General features: G+C 35.6%; 3 protein-coding genes across 4 annotated transcripts in view; 2 read left to right on the top strand and 1 right to left on the bottom strand.

The window, feature by feature from the left end:
- LOC107739700 (niban-like protein 1) overlaps positions 1-14,751 on the top strand; it is a 25,579-nt gene extending 10,828 nt beyond the window's left edge. Inside the window, exons 6-14 of the mRNA XM_016551898.1 lie at positions 5,309-5,424; positions 9,101-9,205; positions 9,760-9,922; positions 10,020-10,207; positions 10,285-10,440; positions 11,028-11,141; positions 11,282-11,389; positions 12,426-12,537; positions 12,648-14,751. Of these exons, the coding sequence (XP_016407384.1) occupies positions 5,309-5,424; positions 9,101-9,205; positions 9,760-9,922; positions 10,020-10,207; positions 10,285-10,440; positions 11,028-11,141; positions 11,282-11,389; positions 12,426-12,537; positions 12,648-13,555 (1,970 nt within the window). The 3' untranslated portion in view covers positions 13,556-14,751. The remainder of the gene's footprint in view (positions 1-5,308; positions 5,425-9,100; positions 9,206-9,759; positions 9,923-10,019; positions 10,208-10,284; positions 10,441-11,027; positions 11,142-11,281; positions 11,390-12,425; positions 12,538-12,647) is intronic.
- Positions 14,752-16,299: 1,548 nt separating this feature from the next.
- LOC107739749 (probable low affinity copper uptake protein 2) lies at positions 16,300-17,791 on the bottom strand. Its single transcript, XM_016551953.1, has 2 exons — positions 17,520-17,791; positions 16,300-17,365 (listed from the first exon to the last, which is right to left on the bottom strand). Exons 1-2 carry the CDS (start codon positions 17,786-17,788, stop codon positions 17,200-17,202), a joined length of 435 nt encoding a protein of 144 aa, XP_016407439.1. The 5' UTR covers positions 17,789-17,791; the 3' UTR covers positions 16,300-17,199.
- Positions 17,792-20,147: 2,356 nt separating this feature from the next.
- Positions 20,148-20,930, top strand: part of LOC107739696 (ER degradation-enhancing alpha-mannosidase-like protein 3) — a 9,187-nt gene continuing 8,404 nt past the window's right edge. Inside the window, exons 1-2 of one of the 2 annotated variants that reach the window (XM_016551893.1) lie at positions 20,148-20,212; positions 20,443-20,543. In XM_016551893.1, coding sequence (XP_016407379.1) covers positions 20,183-20,212; positions 20,443-20,543 — 131 coding nt within the window. In that variant the 5' untranslated portion in view covers positions 20,148-20,182. Of the gene's footprint in view, positions 20,213-20,442; positions 20,544-20,930 lie in introns of those variants that run through there. The other variant, XM_016551894.1, reaches the window with a different exon arrangement.

Here is a 20,930-nt window from a genome sequence, read left to right as displayed (position 1 = left end):
TGTCTGCCCACTTTGAGGAAACCCAGACCTCTGTGCTCTCTACAGTCAGAGATTGATCTTTTAAAGGTGGGACCTTAAAGTCACACATTAGCCAGGGGCTGCATGCAGTGACCTTCCTGCTGATTTACCTTCAGAAACAATGCAAACCATTTGACTACCTTATTGTGGCATATTTTTCATTTGTGTGACACACACTGGAGAAAATATGTTGGGCTGGGCTTGATTTTATCCATTGGGAATTGAAAAGTAGGTTTTTGAAGGCTAACGTTTATTGAAACATCTTGATTTTTTCAAATGGTTATGCTTCTGTTGTTATTTTGCTGTCTTATAATTAATGTGTGCTGTTGGAAAGATTTGAAACGAAAGCTGAACTGCGTATAAAAGCATAAATAGCAGTTTCACTGTTGCTTCATATTAACCAGTTGTCTTGTGACATCACTAAAAACAATGCACTCAATTCACCTCTGCTATTTTGATGAAAGATTAAGCCATTATTTTCTTTTGAATAACTTGGACTATAACTCAGCACAATAAGATGAGTAATGCGTTTTAATTAAGGTAAATGTTGACTTTCACAAGACGTCTTGAAGTGTTGTTCCTCAGCCCGTTTCACATATTGATTTAAAATTAACATGTAACAAGGGACTTCATGCCAGATCAATATGTACAGCAAACATTGTGAGATCTCTAGCTTTTTAACATCCTGAAGGTGAAGTACAGTGCCTCTGGCTTGGTAACAGCCCAAAAAAGTCACAAGTGCAAGAAGTTACATGGGTAGGGCCCTATGATTTCCGCGATGCAGAAAACGCGGATAGAATCGTGGATTCAGTCATAAAAATGGAATTTACTGTATAATGCGGAATGTCACAGAATTTGCAAAGTTTTGGATGGATAAATCAAAAGTAGGTTTAGTACACTTAAATCAAAATGGGATATGGACTAGTGTCTGTGAATACTAAGTTGCTAAATAATATTTAAATATGAATCCTGCATGTTCTGCATTTCTCTTTGTGAATGAATAGCACAGAAGCGCGGCTTCGTTTACTACATACTGTAAATACTGTGTGACGCTCGTGATTTCAGCCTCGGCCGCCTCAATATACAAGGAGGTATTGTATTTATTGGCTGATATAATAATTGCACAACTTGCAGAGCAGCTTAGCTCCAACATGTTGCCAGTCGTTGACTGCTAACTGAACATCCTCTGACCACATGTCAACACCTTCCCATAATGCCTTGGGGCACTCTCAGTTAGGCTTGTCAAGGCAAGACAGCAAATTACTAGTTTTGTGGATCACGAATGATAATGACATAAGACAATTTACGCAGATATATATAACATCAAATTCCTTATTTCAGCCTCGGCCGCCTCAATATACGAGTACATGAACACATGAACATAATCTCTAGAACTGCTCTGAGAGTCACTTCATTATCATTTTACCATTTCTTTTGAGAAAAACTATCGTCATATCATATACAATCAAAAGTTTCTTTGGATAAAAGCGTCTGCAAAATGACTAAATGTAAATGTAAAAACTTCAAAGCAACCAGTCAAAATAAAAGTTTGGTTTAACTTTAAGAAACTGTGACAGAAATATGTATATTGCTTAATGTAATTATGGTACTACTACTACTACTAATAAAATTATTATTAAAACATTATTTTTAAAGGTATATATGCTAGAAATATTTACCAGAATTAACTGAACAGAAAAATGTAAATGCACAACGATTTCTGAAAAAATAAATAAATATTTTTTAAAATATAAAATCAATTAATTAGAGATTGTTTTGATTATTAAAATTTAATGAAACCATTAAAATGGAATCCATGAAATTAATGGAACATTCAATTTTGTAAAAAATAAAGCTGAATTTGAAAAAAAAAAAGTGTAATTTATTGCCTTAATGTAATTTTTGTTAAACTTTTTAATAAATTGCTGTTAAATAAGTTTCGTGAGTTCAAATAATTTGACATGCTTTTTGTTTAATAACATTTAATTTAACCATTAAAACAGAGTCTAAAAAAATTAAAATGGAAAACAGAAAAATTTAAATGGAAAAAATGGAATTTTGGAAAAAAATCAGATGGAATTTGGGAAAAAATAGCATGCATTTCATAGGGCCCTACATAGGGAATATCATTTGCCTTTGAGGCATCAGGGAAGGGCTCTGCAAAATCCCTGAGACCTGCCTGAAGCCGAGGGCTGAATGACTTCAGGTAGTTGCTCCACATATGTGAGAACACAGCTCTGTGTTTTTGCTAGAGGGTTACCAGAGGGCAGAGACGATCAACCACATGCAAAGCTGTGGTATTACAGTAGGTGCTCAAAGTGCTTGGGTTTTATTACAGCATTGGAAAGAAATCAAGAGGAATTATACACGAAGACCTTTCAAAAAGCCTAAGATAAAGCAAACCACATATACACTTTTAAGCTGTTTGAATTTGAACTTGACTGTGTATGAACTCAGTGCATGTTTTAATTGATCTGTCTAGCCTTCAGGAATGGGACTAAACCAATGGAGAGTTTCAAACATTGGGGATTGAATGCAAATGTTGCATTCTGAACATTTTTGTTCATCTAGTAATTGTATTCTAGTCATTGTTCTGACAGCCTGTGGTGGTGGCTAGTCATTTGTTTTGTTGTAGTCATACCCGTCTCATTGGCAACTTGCAACAGTTGGTAATCAATCATATCATCACACCCATTATGACATCATAGTGTGGAGACCAATGGCAGAAAGAAAACAAACCGGTTTTAAAATTAAAGTAGAGGTGAATGTCAGTTTCATATATAGAATCGTAGACACTGTTGACAGTTGCAATACACAATCAAACACAATGCTTTGAATTCAGCTGAAATTTAAAAAAATAGCCCTTTGCGTTAAGTAATAGGCACACTGTGACCGTCTATTTGGGTAAAGCCCACATGTGAACCTGAAGAGCAGTGACTGTTGTTGTTGATGGTTTTTTTTTATTTAATTTTTTTTTTTTTTTTTATGTATCCTCAGTTGTGTCTTTTAAATAGATTATGCATTTATTTTTTAATCACCACAACCCCACCTTCCCATATAGGCTAATATATTTATTGTATTTCTTTTTGTAATTATGACAAACCATTATTTTAATTGAAAGAAACCGAGAGTGATTCAAAAAAGGTTCAAGAACTCTTAAATTACTCTGAATTTTTTTTTTATTACTATATAATATTTATTATTATAAGTTAAAACTGAAAAATCAAAAAATCTATTTGTTTGCTTATTTTGTTATTTTCCGATTTAATTTTGATTAGTTTTTATTAATAATTAATTTTAAATAGCTCTTGGTGTAGTAATGTGGGCATTCATGTTAATCACAATCTGACACAATGAGTCAATGAGTTTCTTTTTCTGCTTAGTTTTAAGAGGTTTTTTTTACTGGGGTGGAAATTTTACATTCTACAAGTACTATGTTTTCATATTGCACTGAATTTTCTCCACTGAAATTCAAAAGATTTAGAAAATTTGATTTCTACATTTTATGGCCCCTTTAACTTAAAAAAAAAAAACATTCTATTGTGTGTACATTCACTTGTTTTTGTTTATACTGAAACTAAAAATGTGAATATTGTTATTATAAAAATAATTAGTATGTACTTGTAAAAGTCAGTCCATGGTAAGATTTATGTTTGTTTGCTCTAGACATAGCTTTCCTCCAGATTTGGAAAGAAATGTCATTTAAAAAGCTGAAATGTTTTCTTTGGTTCTCATTATTGATTCAGAGATTATTGATTCAGAGATAAGTTTTCAACAAGAGTTGAAACTCTTCTAGTTCTTGTGCTTTTAGCCCAAATGGGAAATGCTCCAGTGAACAGAACAGTAATGGTAAGAGTGCACACATGCGGTGGCATAGGAACCCTGGGAACCAGCCATCCCAGGAGTCTCGGCTAACCACCGTGCAGCCCCATGCCAGAGGCGGCCCACGCTAAACTCTACCATATGTACTATTTTTTGCTCAAGACTCTCGCGTTGAGTTTCTCAGGCCTGCCAGCTTGCCAGAGAAAAAGAGTGTAGCTCTTTTTTTTTTTTTTTCACCTGACACTAAACACACACAGTGAGCCACATTCAAATTAACTTTTGATGTAAGGTGTCTCTAGTTTGTTAGGACTGCTAGTTGTATTACTGGTGGACATGTTTGGGGACGAGGTGGTTCAATACTGATTTGGGTTTATCGTGTTTTATCGAGCACAGAACTCTAGGGACTTTCTCCAAGCAGACTGCTGACAAACGCATCTAGTTTTTTCTCATGGGGCTCATGCCAAGAAAAGCTAGTTATTTTCTACTTTCCTCTATTCTGTGTGTGTGTGTGTGTGTGTGTGTGTCTCACTCTCTCTCTCTGTCTGTGAGTCCAGGAAAATGAACGCTGAGTGGATTTCCTGTTCCTGACAGACTGTTACACACTCCATCCCTCCATCTCTCACTGCTGACTTCCTGTCTTTGTGTCAGCCAATCTGAAACTTACTGCAGCACGCAGATATACATGCTCCCCATCACCAGCTCTAGTCCTATGAGTGTTTGTGCAGCTTGCCATTGCTCATGTCCATCTGTGTTTGTCTTTCCTTGCCCATATGTGTAACTTTATGGATCACACTTACTTCCCGCTTCCAACAGGAAAGCAACTCTAAAAGGTTATCTTTTTCCCAAAAGACTCAAATCTCTCCAAATAACAGCTGTTCATTCATATACACTTTTAGTAGTGGCAAGAGCGGGACTGTTTGGTATTGTTTGATCATCTACAAATTGGAATTCTTTCATCACCTCTGATGTGCAGCTTTTATGCAAACAGTCTTACATCGAGCACATTATCCATCTTCACTACAGTGCTGTATAATTATATCTCCATTTAAGTGTTTTTCCAATAAGTCTTGTCACGTTAGGTCTTGTGGATTCTCTGCTTGAGTGGTGGTAGCTGTAGTTTCCATCCACAGACTCTTAGTGAATGTATAGATCTCCAAGTGAAGATGAGGTCTTATTATTAAAATTGTAATCTATTCCTTTTCCTTGCTGGAAAAACCAGGCTGTACCAGCTTAACGTGAGTTATAGCTGGTCCAAGTTAGTCTACCAGCCGTCACCAGTTTGGACCAGCAAAAAAAATAAAAATAAAAAGCTGGTTAGGATTGTTCAGATTTGAATTCAAAAACTCTTGAGGCCAACCAAACTAAACTGTTTAAATTAATATTGCTCTATATCAGCATGGCTGTGATTTGGCCATAGGTAATCATATGACACGCTTCTATAACATGTCATGTTTCTTGACCTCTCTAGGACTGTCGGAAGAGTGCAAGGTAGCAACACCAGCTTTCACGGATGCCCTGCGGCTCTACAGGCAGGCCAAGGGTCACTATGGCACCTGGGACCTGATGTGTGGAAACCAAGCACAGGTTGGTGAAGATCATTCATATCCGTTTGGAAAATCTGGCAAATGTCAAAAATAAATCACCCTTTATACAAAACAGGATGCTTTACATATAGAATGCATCATTCTGTTGATTGTTGCATTTCATGCAGTATGTTTAGTGAGTTTAAGGTGCTCCTGATGCTATCTAATGGGCCTTAGACAATGTCTTGGACTCATGGGAATAAGAATGTAGGCGAAATCAAAGCTTCCCTGAAAAAGAACGAGACAGAGAGGAGGAAAGAACAGTTCAGACAGCATTTATCCCTGTGCACTTCTCTTTTCCTTGGATAGTTTGGGTAGAGTTTCCTCTACATGTCCTCAATCCAGGCTTTATCCTCTGTCCCAGACAGGTGGGAGGGCACCCAAACTTTGGCTCAGGTGTTTCTAACACTCTTAAATTAACTATATTAATTTCACTGAGAACTTCAGCAGGGGAGAATTTGAGAGAATCTAGCTTGAAAAAATTAGGTCTACACGCTTAAGATGGTCTACCAGCCTGACCAAGATGGTTTACAAAGTTAAATTTGAGCCACCAGCTTGTAATTGCCTCTAGACCTGGTGATTTGGCAACTGACCATCTAGAGCAACTAATGACCATAAATGATCATCTTAGACCAGCTAGAAACCATGCCAAACCAACTTCCATCAGGTGTTGATTTAAGCTGTTTTTTTTAGAAGGTAAAGACAGGGGCAGAAGTGTCAGGATTGGCTTCATCACTGACGCTCTCAAAGAGACCATATTGTAGCTTTTTTCTCTCTCTTATATATAATGTTAGTCATAGTTTATGCACCAAAAAACTGTATTTACTTTTAGATATTTGTTCCATGCTGTATGACCCTTAGAAACTCCATGACCCTTAAACTCAAACTGTACTGTTCCTTTAAGACTTCTATATGTAAATTTACCCATTATGGCTGGCTAACCTCCATGAGTTTCATAAGTGTTTAATGTGGGTGGTCATATCTTAATGTGCTAATATTTGTGACATCATAATAATTATTAATGAATCTTTCTGAATGACCCATTTCTCCCTCCCAAACTCATACATATACAATGTTTTACATCTTTCCATCTGACCTGAAGCCCATTTCTAAAAGACTAGCTCTTTTTAAGCTTTATCTTGATAAATCAGACTGATCACTCTGTATTTAAGCTCTCTAATGTGCTGGAGCAGCACAAACCCTCAATAATGTCTAAACCACAGAGCAGAGAGACAGCTGAGAATGTCATTAGAGGGGTGAGTTATGGTCCGGTCTCTGGTTTGTAACTTTGTACTGCTGTCTCATTTTAGTCATAATGTGCTAGAAATAACCTTTAGTTTCTAACAGATTTAGGAATGTCTATCTTGCCTGCTTTCTCACGTACACACACCGATTTTAATAAAATGCAAATAGGCAATCATTAAAATTATTGGGTGCTGGTTATCCTCACACCTCGCGCTGTCTCATACACAAACATAACCATACAGTGCCCTTAAAGGGGACCTATAATGGAAAATGCAGTTTTTTTTCATCTCATGGTATCTTCCAAATACACCAAAAACATTTATGAAATGAAGGTAGTAATTTTGTAATTAAACTGTTATTTTCCCCCTAGTTCTTCTGTTCAAATTTGGAGTATTAAAGCATGTTAAGTATTAAATATTTTGTTCTCATACTAATTTTCATGAGTTAAATAAATATTCTTAAAATTAAAAGCCTTTTTCCACTGCATGTTTGGTGTCAGTTGATCTGGATTAAGGTGAGCGCCTTTTTTTTTCTGTAACTTTGTACTGCTGTCTCATTTTAGTCATAATGTGCTAGAAATAACCTTTAGTTTCTAACAGATTTAGGAATGTCTATCTTGCCTGCTTTCTCACGTACACACACCGATTTTAATAAAATGCAAATAGGCAATCATTAAAATTATTGGGTGCTGGTTATCCTCACACCTCGCGCTGTCTCATACACAAACATAACCATACAGTGCCCTTAAAGGGGACCTATAATGGAAAATGCAGTTTTTTTTCATCTCATGGTATCTTCCAAATACACCAAAAACATTTATGAAATGAAGGTAGTAATTTTGTAATTAAACTGTTATTTTCCCCCTAGTTCTTCTGTTCAAATTTGGAGTATTAAAGCATGTTAAGTATTAAATATTTTGTTCTCATACTAATTTTCATGAGTTAAATAAATATGACCTTCTTTTATTGCTTTTTTCCACTGCATGTTTGGTGTCAGTTGATCTGGATTAAGGTGAGCGCCTTTTTTTTTCTTTTTTTTTGGCATCCCTACATAAAATGTTTAGTTTTGCACTAAATTCATTAACTTTTGATAGCTTTCAGTGACAAACTGTCCAGAATTTCAGTTAAAATGCCATTTAAATGCCATTGAATATCTTCTCCTCTACTATAGCTTTAAATTCCTTTTTATTTTGAGCGTATTCAAGTCTGATGCGTCACTGTTAGTCAAGACGTCACTTATTGTGCATTATTGTCAACGTTTTTTTGCTTCCTTCCAGAAAACACCCAGGAAATGTTTCTTATGAATGAGCTTTTTGTGTGTTTGTGTGTGTATAAAGCCAATTAATGCCTCTGTTCTTACACTTTAACCAAGGAAAAGTACTACGAGTTGTATATAAAGAAGGTATTGACATTGTCCATGTGCGAGAAACATGGTCATTCCTCTTCATCCCACCCTCAGCGGTGTTATAGGGCGTCACGGTCAGCCTGGATGTGACACCACACTGGAAACGGCTGCGTGGGCTGTTATTACTGCTGGGTGTGGGCCGTCTGTTTTTTGTTTTTCTGTCAGGGGGTCTGTGTGGTGTTACTGCCCACATGGCCCCTGCATTGCTATGGAAACTGGGCGAGGGGTGGGTTGAGAGCGATTCTGTACTATTTACTTTCGGATGAAATTGTTAGAAGCTCAGAACTTGAACTCATGCCGCTCACCCTAATATCTTTACATGAAGATCATCGTATAGTTCCTGATAGCCAAGCCTGTAGCAGTAATTTGAGTTCAATTAGCCATTACTCCTTGCTGCATTTTATGTGCATGGTGTGGCCGGATGCCTTACAGGTGACCAGCTAATACACCTCAAATAAATGTCAGTCAATCACTGTCAGGTCATAAAGAAGCTCCTTTCGCTGACTTCATTACCCCTCGCTCTCTCTTTCTCTTCAACAAACGCATTATTTGATATCAGGAAATATTAAAATGTGAACTAATCCTAATATTTAGACCGTGAACGTGTCATGTTTGGTGTGTTATTTATGATAAACCAATCGTCCTATCCCTAAAAACACACATGAAAAGAGCGGACTTATTCTTGCAGACATGTTTCTCGGCATCAAAGGTTGTTTCTGTTTTGGCTGTCAATGCAGTGAGCATGAACAAAGCAGCCATCTGTGATAGGTGTCCAAGTTGTTGATTTGAACGATAAAGCATTGTGTTTCAGGAATTGATAGTTTGACATTGTACAGTCTGCAGTCTAGTTACTGAAGATATGCATGCAAAACCACTGAGCTGTTTGCATGAAGTTAATGATGCTCTCGGAACTGTCTTATCAGTTTCTTAAGCACTATTCAAATTCTGTCATCATTATTTAAACGTACTTCCAGTTGCTGTGTAACCAATGGCTTTTTTCATCTACATCTGTGTGTTTGTGTGTCTAGATTCTTGCTAACCTGGTGATGGAGACTTTGCACCCTGAACTGAAGAATCTGATCGTGCCTCGGCTGAAAGGAAAACTGCAACAGAGACAGAGGGACTGGATGCTGGTTGGTTCTCATATGTGAATTCTGAAGCTGTAAAAAGAATCTTCTGTTCGTTTACACAAGTATTTGCAAACCATTTTCATGATTGCATAATGCTTCTCTTGGCAATAGATGTATTAATTTATAATAGATATAAAAATTAGATTCCAAATTTTCAAGCGTTTGAGAAGTATCATTTGGAATAAAAATAATTAAAATATTACTATTGGAATAAATATTACTGTTACAATAAAATATACTATTGGGAAAAAAAATTATTATATAGCCTTATCTGTGTAAACCAGCTAGATTATTACCTTGGTGACAAGTTTACTATCTTGTAATGTTCAATACATTACACAAACAAATCTTTTAGGTTTGTAAGGCATAAAAACAAATGCACGTGATCAGCAAATGTCCTGAACATGTGCAGACTTTCCCCACTGACCCACTCTGTTGTTAAGCCCTTATTGAATTATGTTTGTTACTGGATTAGGGAATTAATTTCTACATGTACGTGTATATCTGCTGCGATTTTCTTTGAGGTTTGTTTATCATCTGTTTGTTTGCCCTGTCAGATCTCAGATGCAGTATACAGACAGGTGCTGTCACAGACAAAGACTCAACACGAAGCTCTGGCTCAAGTATGTGAGGTGGAGCGCCCCCGTCTGGACTCCGCTCTGCGCACAGATATGGATCAGATCATCACATCCAAAGAGCACGTTTCTGGAAAGATCCGTGGTATGAGAAAACCAATCAACCTTCTCTGTGGAGATTACTAATGTGTTATACATGGCCACACACTTCTGATGTTGCTTTACTAATCCTCTTCTTGAAGCATTGGTGTTGCCTCGTGTCGAACAGCTTGTGAGGAGCAAGGTTCAGCCCTACATCCACTCCATCCTGGAGGCCCTCATGGAGCCCACCAGCAGAGGATTCTCTGAAGTGAGGGACATCCTCTTCCGTGAGCTGGTGGAGGTCAGCAAGAACACAACGAACGATAGAAGCAGTGAGAAACTGGGAGAGGTGAGGCAGGACTTTGATTAACAATGTTAGCAGAGCCTTTTTAAAGCGATAGCTAACTCAAAATCCTCTCTTCATAGCATATGGACAAGATTTCCATGTTGGCCTTCCATCCGGTGAAGATGCAGAGCTGTTATGAGAAGATGGAGGCGTTGAACCTTGAAGGCCTCCAGCAGAGATGTGACGTGTCCAGTCCCTCTGTGTTCATCCAGAGAGCTCAGATCCTCATGAGACAGGTGTCTTTCCTATTTTTTTTAAATATTCCATTTAAATATCTAAAACTTCTTGAAGTTTTCCAGTACTTGGCACTAGCACTTGAAATTGATTTGATATTAATCATTCCATAGCCTGCATTCATTTTTCTAGTGCCTACCAACAAAATAAAAAACAAGCATCAATTTAGCTGTGAGGCCAAGAAGAGCATGAATCAATGCGAAAAATGGCTAAAGCGTATTAAAGAGATAGCAGTTTATTGTTAATGAGCGCCACCCTGAGGTAATAACTCTTATTGCAGGTATGTTGGCAATTGAGATTTTACTAAATCAAAGTATATACACTGTTATCTGACAGCTAATTAAAAAAAATTCAAGTGAAACAGATCACATCTATCTATATGTCCGTCTGTCTGTCTATCAATCTATCTGTCTGTTCTATTTTGGTATATAACATCCCATGGTCATTTCAGTATTATATGCATGCAGAAAATGTGCATACTGATTTCCAAAATAGCCTTTGTCCTTTAGAGTTCTCAATTTTTTTTTTACAAATAAACCATCAAAGTTGATGATAATCCTTACTAAAATTCCTCTATTGATGTATGTAGCAAATGGACAACGCAGTGCACACATTTGAGCAGCTGGTCCATCAGAGTCTAGACGGCCACAGTGGGGAGGATTTCTGCAAGATCATCCAGCGCTGTCAGGACCGAGTACTCAAAGTAAGTGCGTTAGTTGGGTCCTTACTCCGCAAAGCTGAAACAGGTTTTGTTACACAGCTCCTGGGTCGTTGCTGTATCAGAACATTTTTGAAGACCACCTTAATTTCTTCATTTTAATTCTGGTTGTTTATGACCTGCAGAAATATGACTATGACAGCAGCACAGTGAGGAAGAAGTTCTTCAGGGAGGCGTTGCTTCAAATCATCATACCGTACATGCTGAAACAGCTCTCCCCATCCTGTTCACCGGTTGGTACAAGGAATAAGCCTCTCTCTGTGACATTTAGAAGTGCCATTGTTCGTGTCATTTTTTTAAATGAATTTTATGCTACACATCCCCTTGTAAGAAAAACAGGTCATTTTTCCTACTGTGTCGCTCTTAATATTTCTCAGATATTAATGAGGGCTCAGGTCAAAAATGTCACCAAAAGAGAGAAAATGACCCAGAAATTAAACTGGTGACAAATATTTATTATTATTATTATTATTATATTTAACTGGGTAATTCATTATGAATTTTTCAAATGTATTGACTTGTTGCTAATAATAATAATATTGATGCTGTTGATGATAGTAGTAGTATTTGTAACCAGATAATATAGTTGTTGTAGTTTATATTTATTATTATTATTATTTGTGATAAGATTATTATATAAATACTAAATTATCTGGTTACAAATAGTACTACTACCACCACCACTATTATTATTATTATTAATAATAATATTATTAATATATTATATGTAATTGGATGATTTATTATTATTAATAATAATAATGTATTATTCAAATGTATTAATTTATCTTGTTGCTAATTATTATCTTGTTGATAATCATTATGATTATGGTGCTGCTGATGATAGTAGTAGTATTTGTAACCAGATAATATAAAAATATTACAGTTGTAGTTTATTATTATTATTATTGTTATTATTAGTGATGATTATATATAAAATAAATTATCTGGTTACAAATACTACTACTACTATCATCATCATTATCATTATTATTATTATTATTTGTAACCAGATCATTCATTATTATAATTTATACATTTATTATATCTTGTTGCTGATAATAATAGTTTATTATTATTATTTGTAACCAGATAATTAATTCCATACGAGTTTGCTGATTTGTTGATCTTTTACAGTTCATTTATAGATAGTCTAATTATTTATCATTTATTTTAAATGATAAATATACATATTTTACACAAAATTAGAAAACATGGTGTGTTTTGGTGTTATATGGGGGAAAAAAACTTTTTGTCTTTGAAATCTAGGATCTGCCCAAGTTCAAGGAGCTCATCTTTGAGGACTTCTCTAGATTCATACTAGTAGAGAACATCTTTGAGGAAGTGGTCCTGCAGTCAGTCAGCAAGGACATCATGATGGGTGAGTGTTTGCACTGCAGCCCCTTTAGCACAATATAGCACAGCCTCCATACCTTACTGCTTAAAAATATTGTTGCAATGCGTTTTCAATCATTCCTTTTCATTCTGCAGCTGTGAAGGAAGCTGCGGTCCAGCGAAGGCACAACCTGTACAGAGACAGCATGGTCCTGACCAACAGCGACCCCAACCTGCACCTGCTGGGAGAGGACACCATCGACTGGGCTGGCCAGTTCGGAGGAGTAAAAGGAGATAGGCAAGGTGGCGAAGTGGCCAACAGGAAACGCAAACAGATCGTCTCCATGATCCACCTGGACGGGATGCCTCTGCCATACGAGTCCTGCCAGGAAGTACCAGGAGTGGACGGCATCCCAGAGGAGAGCGAAGGGCAGACAGAACAAGATCTTGAAACAGAAAAGCCTGTGAACCCAATACAGCACGTACCCATCGAGAAAGAACCAGGCTCTCCTGACAGCCTCAATGAGATCCGAGACCTCATAAACCCCGTGCTGGAAGTGGTCGAAAAAGATGGCTCACAGTTGACCAATGGGATGTTGCTTTTGGAAGAAGGCGATGAGGTGAAGCACATCACAACGGTAACAGAGATTGTGCCAAGGGAGTCACCAAAAAAGGTTGATGAAGAATTGGACACCGCCCAGATCGAACAGTCTTTAGAAGAGGAGCAGTGCGTATCCGCCATTGAAAGCGCCATTCAACAGATCGAGATCGCCATCCAGGAAGACCCCAATGAGAACCTGAGCGACGGCGCCATCGACTCTGATGGGGAATTCACTCAAACCTCTACCAACTCCAGCCCTCTTCATCACGATGACAGTGGGTTTCAGTCTCCAGCCAATGAGAATGTAGAAGAAGTGGAGCCTCAGCCAATCACAGACGAGGTGGTGGACACCGAGCAAGTGATGTTAACTCTGGTGGAGGGAGTGAAGAGTAGCATTGATTTAGACGCCAAAGCTCCTTGTGATGCTTCAGAAAAGAAATCAGAAGTTCAAATCGAAAGTTGAAAGTGAGATATGAAACATTTTATAAACTGAAAGTGTTTGCTGACACACTTTTGTTTGCTTTCCATCAGCAACACTTTATGGTTGATATTTCAGCCAATTTGTTGTTAATTTAATTTAATTTTAATTACAGTTTTATTTTCTGTTTTTCCAGTTAATTTTGTGGAGAAATTTGTATATATTCTCATAGACTATATACACATTTATATGACCTTCTGTGCCTTTTTATTTTTTGTAACTCATGACTCCCACACTAATTATAATGTGGCAGAGGTTTCATAAACTAACTGTCATTATCTTGGACAGTTCCATTTCCTGTTCCTGTGCTCACTTGTTAGACTGCGGTTTGGTTGCGGGTGGCGTAAACCAGCATGCTTTCACCTTTTGACATCAGCGAGGAGGTTAGTATTACAACTAATGCAAATATATGGACTTCACCTGAATGTACTCATATGTACAGTGAGGTGGCTTGGCGCATTAGAATGGATCTCAAAAGTAGAGCGATATTTCATAGGGGCCATCTGAAACAGTCTTTTTTGCCTTCCGTTAATTGTGGAATATATTTAAACACTAATTGTACATGCATTAATGCAGCGTAATTAAGCACTTAAACAATAACTGCAAATGCATTCAGATCAATTAAAGCTTGCTTTTTAATGCTTGTAGACTTTCTTTTGTGGTTTTAAAGTGAGCTATTTCCTATAGAATGCATTAACACTCTGTAATGTGCGTTTAGTGCTCAGACGTGCTGATTCTCATCCTCCACCTGTTTATGTGGATTAAGGAAGATGGAAATCCCAGTACCGAGCTGCAGATAGAGCTTCATGGCAAAGGATTGAAGTAGGTGTAGAAAAATCCTCAGAATCAGTTCAGATTTTAGTTTAATAGCTTTGTGGAAACTTTGGGGAGCTCAGCTCATGTTGTGTGAACGTGAGGAATTCTGAGACATCATACAGGACTGGAGGGCAAAGGTTTGCTCTGGCATGTAGCTGTGGGATTTTTTCTTCTAGAATTACTAAACGGTTAATTCATTACTGGACATATTTATGTTTTAATGTTTTCTGCTCATTTATCTAACATTTTAGCTCCACACATATTTCAAAAAATGTGTGGTTATTTATTTTAAAAGTGTTGTGATTATTTTCTACATCTTCTGTTCCTTTTGTAAGGCAGCAATGGATAAATAAATGAGTATTATTTTAAAATGTGTATGCGGTGTAAATTAATTTAAGATGTTACACTGGCATTCAAAAGTTTGGAGTCATTTTCTTATGAGAAATTAATACACATTAAATTGATATAATGACATCTAAGACTTGCACTGTTACAAAAAAATAATCTATTTCAAATGCTTTTCTGTTTGAACCTTTGATTCATCAGATAATCATGAAAAAAATCTATATTATTGTTTCCACAATAGTATTAAGGAGCACAGCTATATTGAACATCGACCAGAAATGCTTCTCGAACACTAAATCAGCATATTAGAATGATTTCTAAAAGATCATGTGACACTGAAGACTGGAGTAAAGATGCTGCGAATCACAGGAATTAAATGCATTACATTATTACAAATGACATGCATTTTAGATTAAATAAATGTAGCCTTGGTTGGCTTAGGATCCTTTCAAAATCACTTTTTATTTTTTTTTAATTTTTTTTTAATTTTTTTTTTATCTACCAACCCTAAACTTCTGAAGGGTAGTATAAATTAAGCTTCTATATACTAATACTAAATTTAATTCAAACAGCCTCTGAAAATGCTTTTGTCCTTTGACCATTTACAAACGTCTATAAATTTTAGCAAAATGAAAAATTATCTTCACTCTATTCCGCAAATATTTTCTTATATATATATATAAATTCCTGACTACCAGGAAAACAAAAGTTTTGTGAATTTAGTATTTTTTTCATGTCATTACATTGTTTGGAGCATACAAAAAAATGTGAAAATTATTTTTTTATTTTTAAATATTTCATTCATATGATATGCTATGTCTTCTGTAGAGGACATCAGGACTTTAAAAGGTCCTGTTTTTTTTTTTTTTTTAAACTGACATTTTTTTTATAACAAACTTAATATAAAGATGATTCTCAACTATGCTATGAGATATTTTTAAAACCATTTTTATGAAAAATGTGTAAAATGGCCATGAATGGGTTTCCCCCATTATATACAATGTATCTATAAACTGTATCTAATTTGAATTTTAATGTGTTTTAAAATTGGTGCAGTAATGGGAGTAATAATTGGCAAGATTTTCATAATATCTCATATTTCATAGAAATATTGATTTTTTTTCCCCCTATTCATTTGTTGTGTCTCCCAAAATGTGTAATAAACATGCTTTAAGTCCTGGTGTCCTCTACAGCGGACATGTATGAAATCAATGTCCTGTTTCGTAACGGTCATATTTTGATTTAAAACCCCATAACATTTTTCTGAGATGTTGATTTATGACAAACAATTTGAAAATTTGTCAAATTACAAAATACTATATTTCCATAACGGTGTTAAATTTGATCATTTAATTAATGTCAGCCATTTTTAAAGACCAAGGAGAGGGAGTGGTCATGGTGAAATCTACAGAGGACAAAACTCCATAGCTGGGAGTCAGGAGGATATATATATATATATATATATATGTGTGTGTGTGTGTGTTAAAGCCTTTGGCTAAAATGTAAACTCCAAATTTATGTGGTGCAACTTGGTATTTTTCTTATTAAAATGCAAAGGCCGTAGACAAGGGTGTAGACTTGTAATCAAAACCATTAATATATTTGCCAATAAAACAAATTTCATTTTAAAACAATTAAGCAATGGAGTAAAACAGTTTTAAAAGATTGCCTGGAGGAACATTACTAATAGTGCATTTGAATCATTGCGGTGAGCATCGTAGTTTCTCATTTCTGCTCTCAGTCAGTCAGTCACTTTCCATGCGTCTGTATTGCTGGCGAACATTAACTAAGGCCACATGATTTGCATTTCTCTTTTTGACCAATGGTTCAAACCATTGTTTGTTCTGCTATTCAGCAGTAATTTCCAGCATGACACAAAAACGCCTGATCTTGACTCATGTAGGAAGTTTAATATGAGGTTTAAAACTAGTGTGATTTCCCAAAATAACAGAAAACCACCAGCTACAGTAAAGCAAATCTCAGAGAAGAGAATTTAAACATTCATCTGTGTAACAGAAAATTAGCTTATTAATTACATCAGTAGTTGTAGAAAGTATAAAACCGGTCAATGAGGCACATCTCCATTTAGTACAGTGCTGACTGTTTGAACAAGAGGTCACATCATACAACCTCAAAGGTAAAATCACATGGTTTAACACTTGAAAGATAGTGTTTCCAATGTGGTTTAAATTCTAAATACTTTTGAAAGTTGGTTTTTAACCAATTTTACAATTGGTCATTGCCACATTTTAGTTAATTAAGATTTCATGCAAGATCTTTGACGTACAACCTTAAAAAATGTTCAAAATGGAATCATCCCTGTTCAGTCTACATATCGCAACATCTCTTGCACGTCTTATTGATCGTGGCCACACAAACCTTGCATTTTGCTCTTGATCTAGAGTCCGCAGTCAACTCAGATGAACATTTCGAGATGCCGCCACATGTTTTTGTTCTCTCATGTCTTCTCAAATGTGATTCAGTAGAGGAAAAGCCAGAAAGTATCCCAAGACTGATCCCATGATGACCCCCAAGAAGATCCACACGTTGTAGGACATGACGCAGAGCATGAGCATGTAGCCCAGCGTCACCTGCAGGATGTGTATGGAGGTCTGGAGGCAGTGCAGAAGCCAGCTGAAGACGGAAAGAGACACTTGTTGGAGAGCAGAGATTCATTAAGCTATGAGGTATAAATAATCATCAACTCATTGGTTATCTTTCCAACTGACCGATTTTGACGTCATACCAGTTCTTGGAAAACACTTCCCAGTTATCTCGTGAGCATTACCTCTTCTTAGCAGCGGCGGTGGTGTCAGCAGTGGTGGCCGTATTCTCGGTGGGAGCTAATGAGATCTCAGAGGGGCTGTTGGTCAGAGAAGAGCTTCCCTCTTGACACTTCATGACAGGGGCGAAACAGGACGCTTCAGGTGAGAAAGACACCGGAGCGGATGAATGCGTAATGGAGGATCGCTTCTGTTTTCCAATAGTGACCTTCCACACTTTCAGAAGCTCGTAGATCACGGTGAGCAGTAGAACGACAAAGACCGACAACACCATCCCTGTAGAGAGAGAAATCAAAACGTAGGCTTTTCACACTTCAAATTGCTAATCTAACTTTTAAAATTAAAAGTATAAAATGTTTTTTAACTCTAGGGTCTGAAGATCAAAATGTGAAAATATTTCAATGTAAGCCCTTCAGGTTTATATAGCTAAAATCAGTTGTTAAAAATGTAGTAAATAATGGCGAGTAAATAATGTTCAGCCAATTATTTATTTAATCTGATTGTTATAGCATTAAATAGTTAAATAATTTTAATTTTTAAAAATTTAAATTAATATTTTTTTCAGCAAAGATGCATTACAGAATGTTATAGTTTGACAGAAAAGTAACATTTATAATGTTATTTATTTATTCACTTTTTAACGCCATGCCAGCATCAAGGCTATTTTCATGGCGATCTCTGAATAAATTATACAAGTTATACAATTAACAAAAGGTTATAAAAGAAGTTTCAGATGTATACTAGACAAAAATTCTAAAATACATTTAGGTGATACATTTTTAAATAAATCAGTTATTTATAATGTTACAAAATATTTCTGTTTCAAATAAATACTGTTCTTTCATACATTTTATATTCAAAAAATTCTGAACAAACATTTTTTTAAATTGTAATTATTTTATTTCACAATATTACTATTTTAATTCATTTTTTTAATCAAACAAATAGTGAGCATAAGAGACTACAGAAACATTTTACAAATCTTAACCCCAATATACATATAATAGCATTATCTGGGTCAATATCACCATAGGGTACCTTTCAACCCTCACAATACTCAATTTTGGTTTTAATTTCCCATTCACTTTATGTCATGTCATAAATAGTAGACACTCAAGTACTATAGAAACATACTAGCTGAGCTCCCACACATTTTTTTTTAGATAATTATGGGCCATTATTCGAAGCATAAACCATAAGATATGTCCACCCTGTCATGGACATATATATTACTGTTAAATACATTTTCATTGCAAAATTACATTTACATTTAGTCATTTAGCAGACGCTTTTATCCAAAGCGACTTACAAATTAAGATGCAAATTATATTTTATGAAAGGTATGATGTCCCTTTCCTAAACAGGGTTATTTGTTTGCCTTCAAATTATAAATACATTATAATTGATAAATAAATAACAAAATTTTATGTAAACCATGTGTTTTTAAAGAAACTCATGCAATTCGCAAATGTATTTTTTCTTATTTGGAGAAAACTGTGATATTTGGATGCAGTTTTTTGTTTGCATGTTATTGCCCCCACACCTAGCTATTGAACACACTGGATTATATAGATATGATTGAATTATTATTTAAAATATTATAGTAAAATATCAAGATGACAGGGTGGACCAGCACATGACGGGGTGGACACATAAAGCAGAACACACAAAGCATGACAAAATATGACAATGAAACATTTATTCAACTTCGAAAAAAAAAAAAAAAAATAATAATAAATAATAAAATTGCATCCTCAATCACATTGATATGTGTTAATTTTAGTTTTTAGCAATATTAACTACAAATGAATGCTATGTCCACCCTGTCATGTGTTTGTCCACTCTATCGAGTCTAAGTGGCCGGCAGGGTGGACATTTTGAGCTTCAATTAGCATATTAAATATTTAGTCTGGTTGTTGAAGAGAATTTGGTATATTTAAACTTACATATTTTGAAATGTTTTGAACAAGAGATATTAATTATGTTAGTACACCAATTTTTTTATTTTATTTTTTTAAAGAAGTCTCTTTAAGGCTGCATTTATTTGCTCACAAAATACAGTAAAACAGTGATATTGTGAAATTTCTGTTCATTTCTGTAATGGCAAAGCAGCCATTACTACTTTACTCTGCAGTGCCACATGGTCCTTCAGAAAAAGTTCTAATATGCTGATTTGGTGCTTAAGAAACATTATTATTATCAATGTTGAAAACAGTTGCGCTGCTTAATATTTTTGTGGAAACTGATACATTTTTTTCAGAATTCTTTTATGAATAGAAAGTTGAAAGAAGCATTTACATTTTTTTTTTTTTAAATAGAAGTCTTTTGTAAAAATCTAAATGTCAAATTGTGTATTTAAAAAAAAAAAAAAACCTTCCTGACCCCAAAATGAAAATTAAACTGTTTATGCACACATACATCCATATATACACATACTGCCTACAGCAGTGAGATTATGTATTTTTGTTCTAATGTGGATGTAGAAGTTATACAATAAAAGGTAGCCTAATTGGTGACTTGTTAAAGTTGGTGACTTCTGCAACAGTTACTATCGCAGTTGTATTGAGTTTACATGGACATTTCCATGGCTTTTTTCTAGTGCGATATGAAAGAGTAACTGCTGCACACTCTTATTTATTTTATATTTTTTAGGGACCAAATTCTAGAGATGTTTGATCATGCCTATAACAGTTACATGGTGAGTAAATACCCCAAATTTACTGTTTATAATTCAGGAATAATTTTGAATTAGTGTTCACTAACAAGAACATTGGTTTTCTGAATCATTTGTATTTATTGGACCTAAATGACTGGCATTCAAAGTAATTGTTGTACCAAAATAATTCTAAAGTGTGAAATTGTGAAAATGAATGCATCTGTTATTAAGACTATTTGAGATGCATTGTTTCTCCTTCTGTTCTCTTTTAGGACTATGCCTACCCAGCAGATGAGTTGATGCCCCTCAGCTGTAGAGGAAGGGTGAGAGGGCTGGAACCCAATCGAGGGGACATTGATGACTCTCTGGGAAAGTGAGTCAAGCTCATAATGATTCTGTATAAAGTAGTGCTGTCAAACGATTAATCGCATCCAAAATAAAAGTTTTTGTTTACATAATATATGTGTGTGTACTAGGGGTTGAACGACTTCTGATTTTTTGAAGTCGACTTTTATGTGATGAAAGTCGAGTCGAAGTCGACTAGTCGCTGATGACGTCATTAATGAACAAATAAGTCTGGAGCTGTGATAAACAGCTTGTGCACAGATATGGCATATGACACAGCGCTGCCCACATGGCTGTTGCTCCTATAACAGCTTTTTTATCAGTTATTTTGTCTTTGGGTCGTTATATTTCTCACAGATTTCTGCTCATTCAAAATCAAATACAGATAAAGTAGCACGGTAAAGATTACCTTAAT

Source organism: Sinocyclocheilus rhinocerous, unplaced genomic scaffold, assembly GCF_001515625.1.
Source record: "Sinocyclocheilus rhinocerous isolate Xijiao unplaced genomic scaffold, SAMN03320098_v1.1 scaffold585, whole genome shotgun sequence".
In the NCBI taxonomy this organism is placed as follows: Eukaryota; Metazoa; Chordata; class Actinopteri; order Cypriniformes; family Cyprinidae; genus Sinocyclocheilus; species Sinocyclocheilus rhinocerous.
This window is presented reverse-complemented; position numbering and strand designations above follow the sequence as displayed.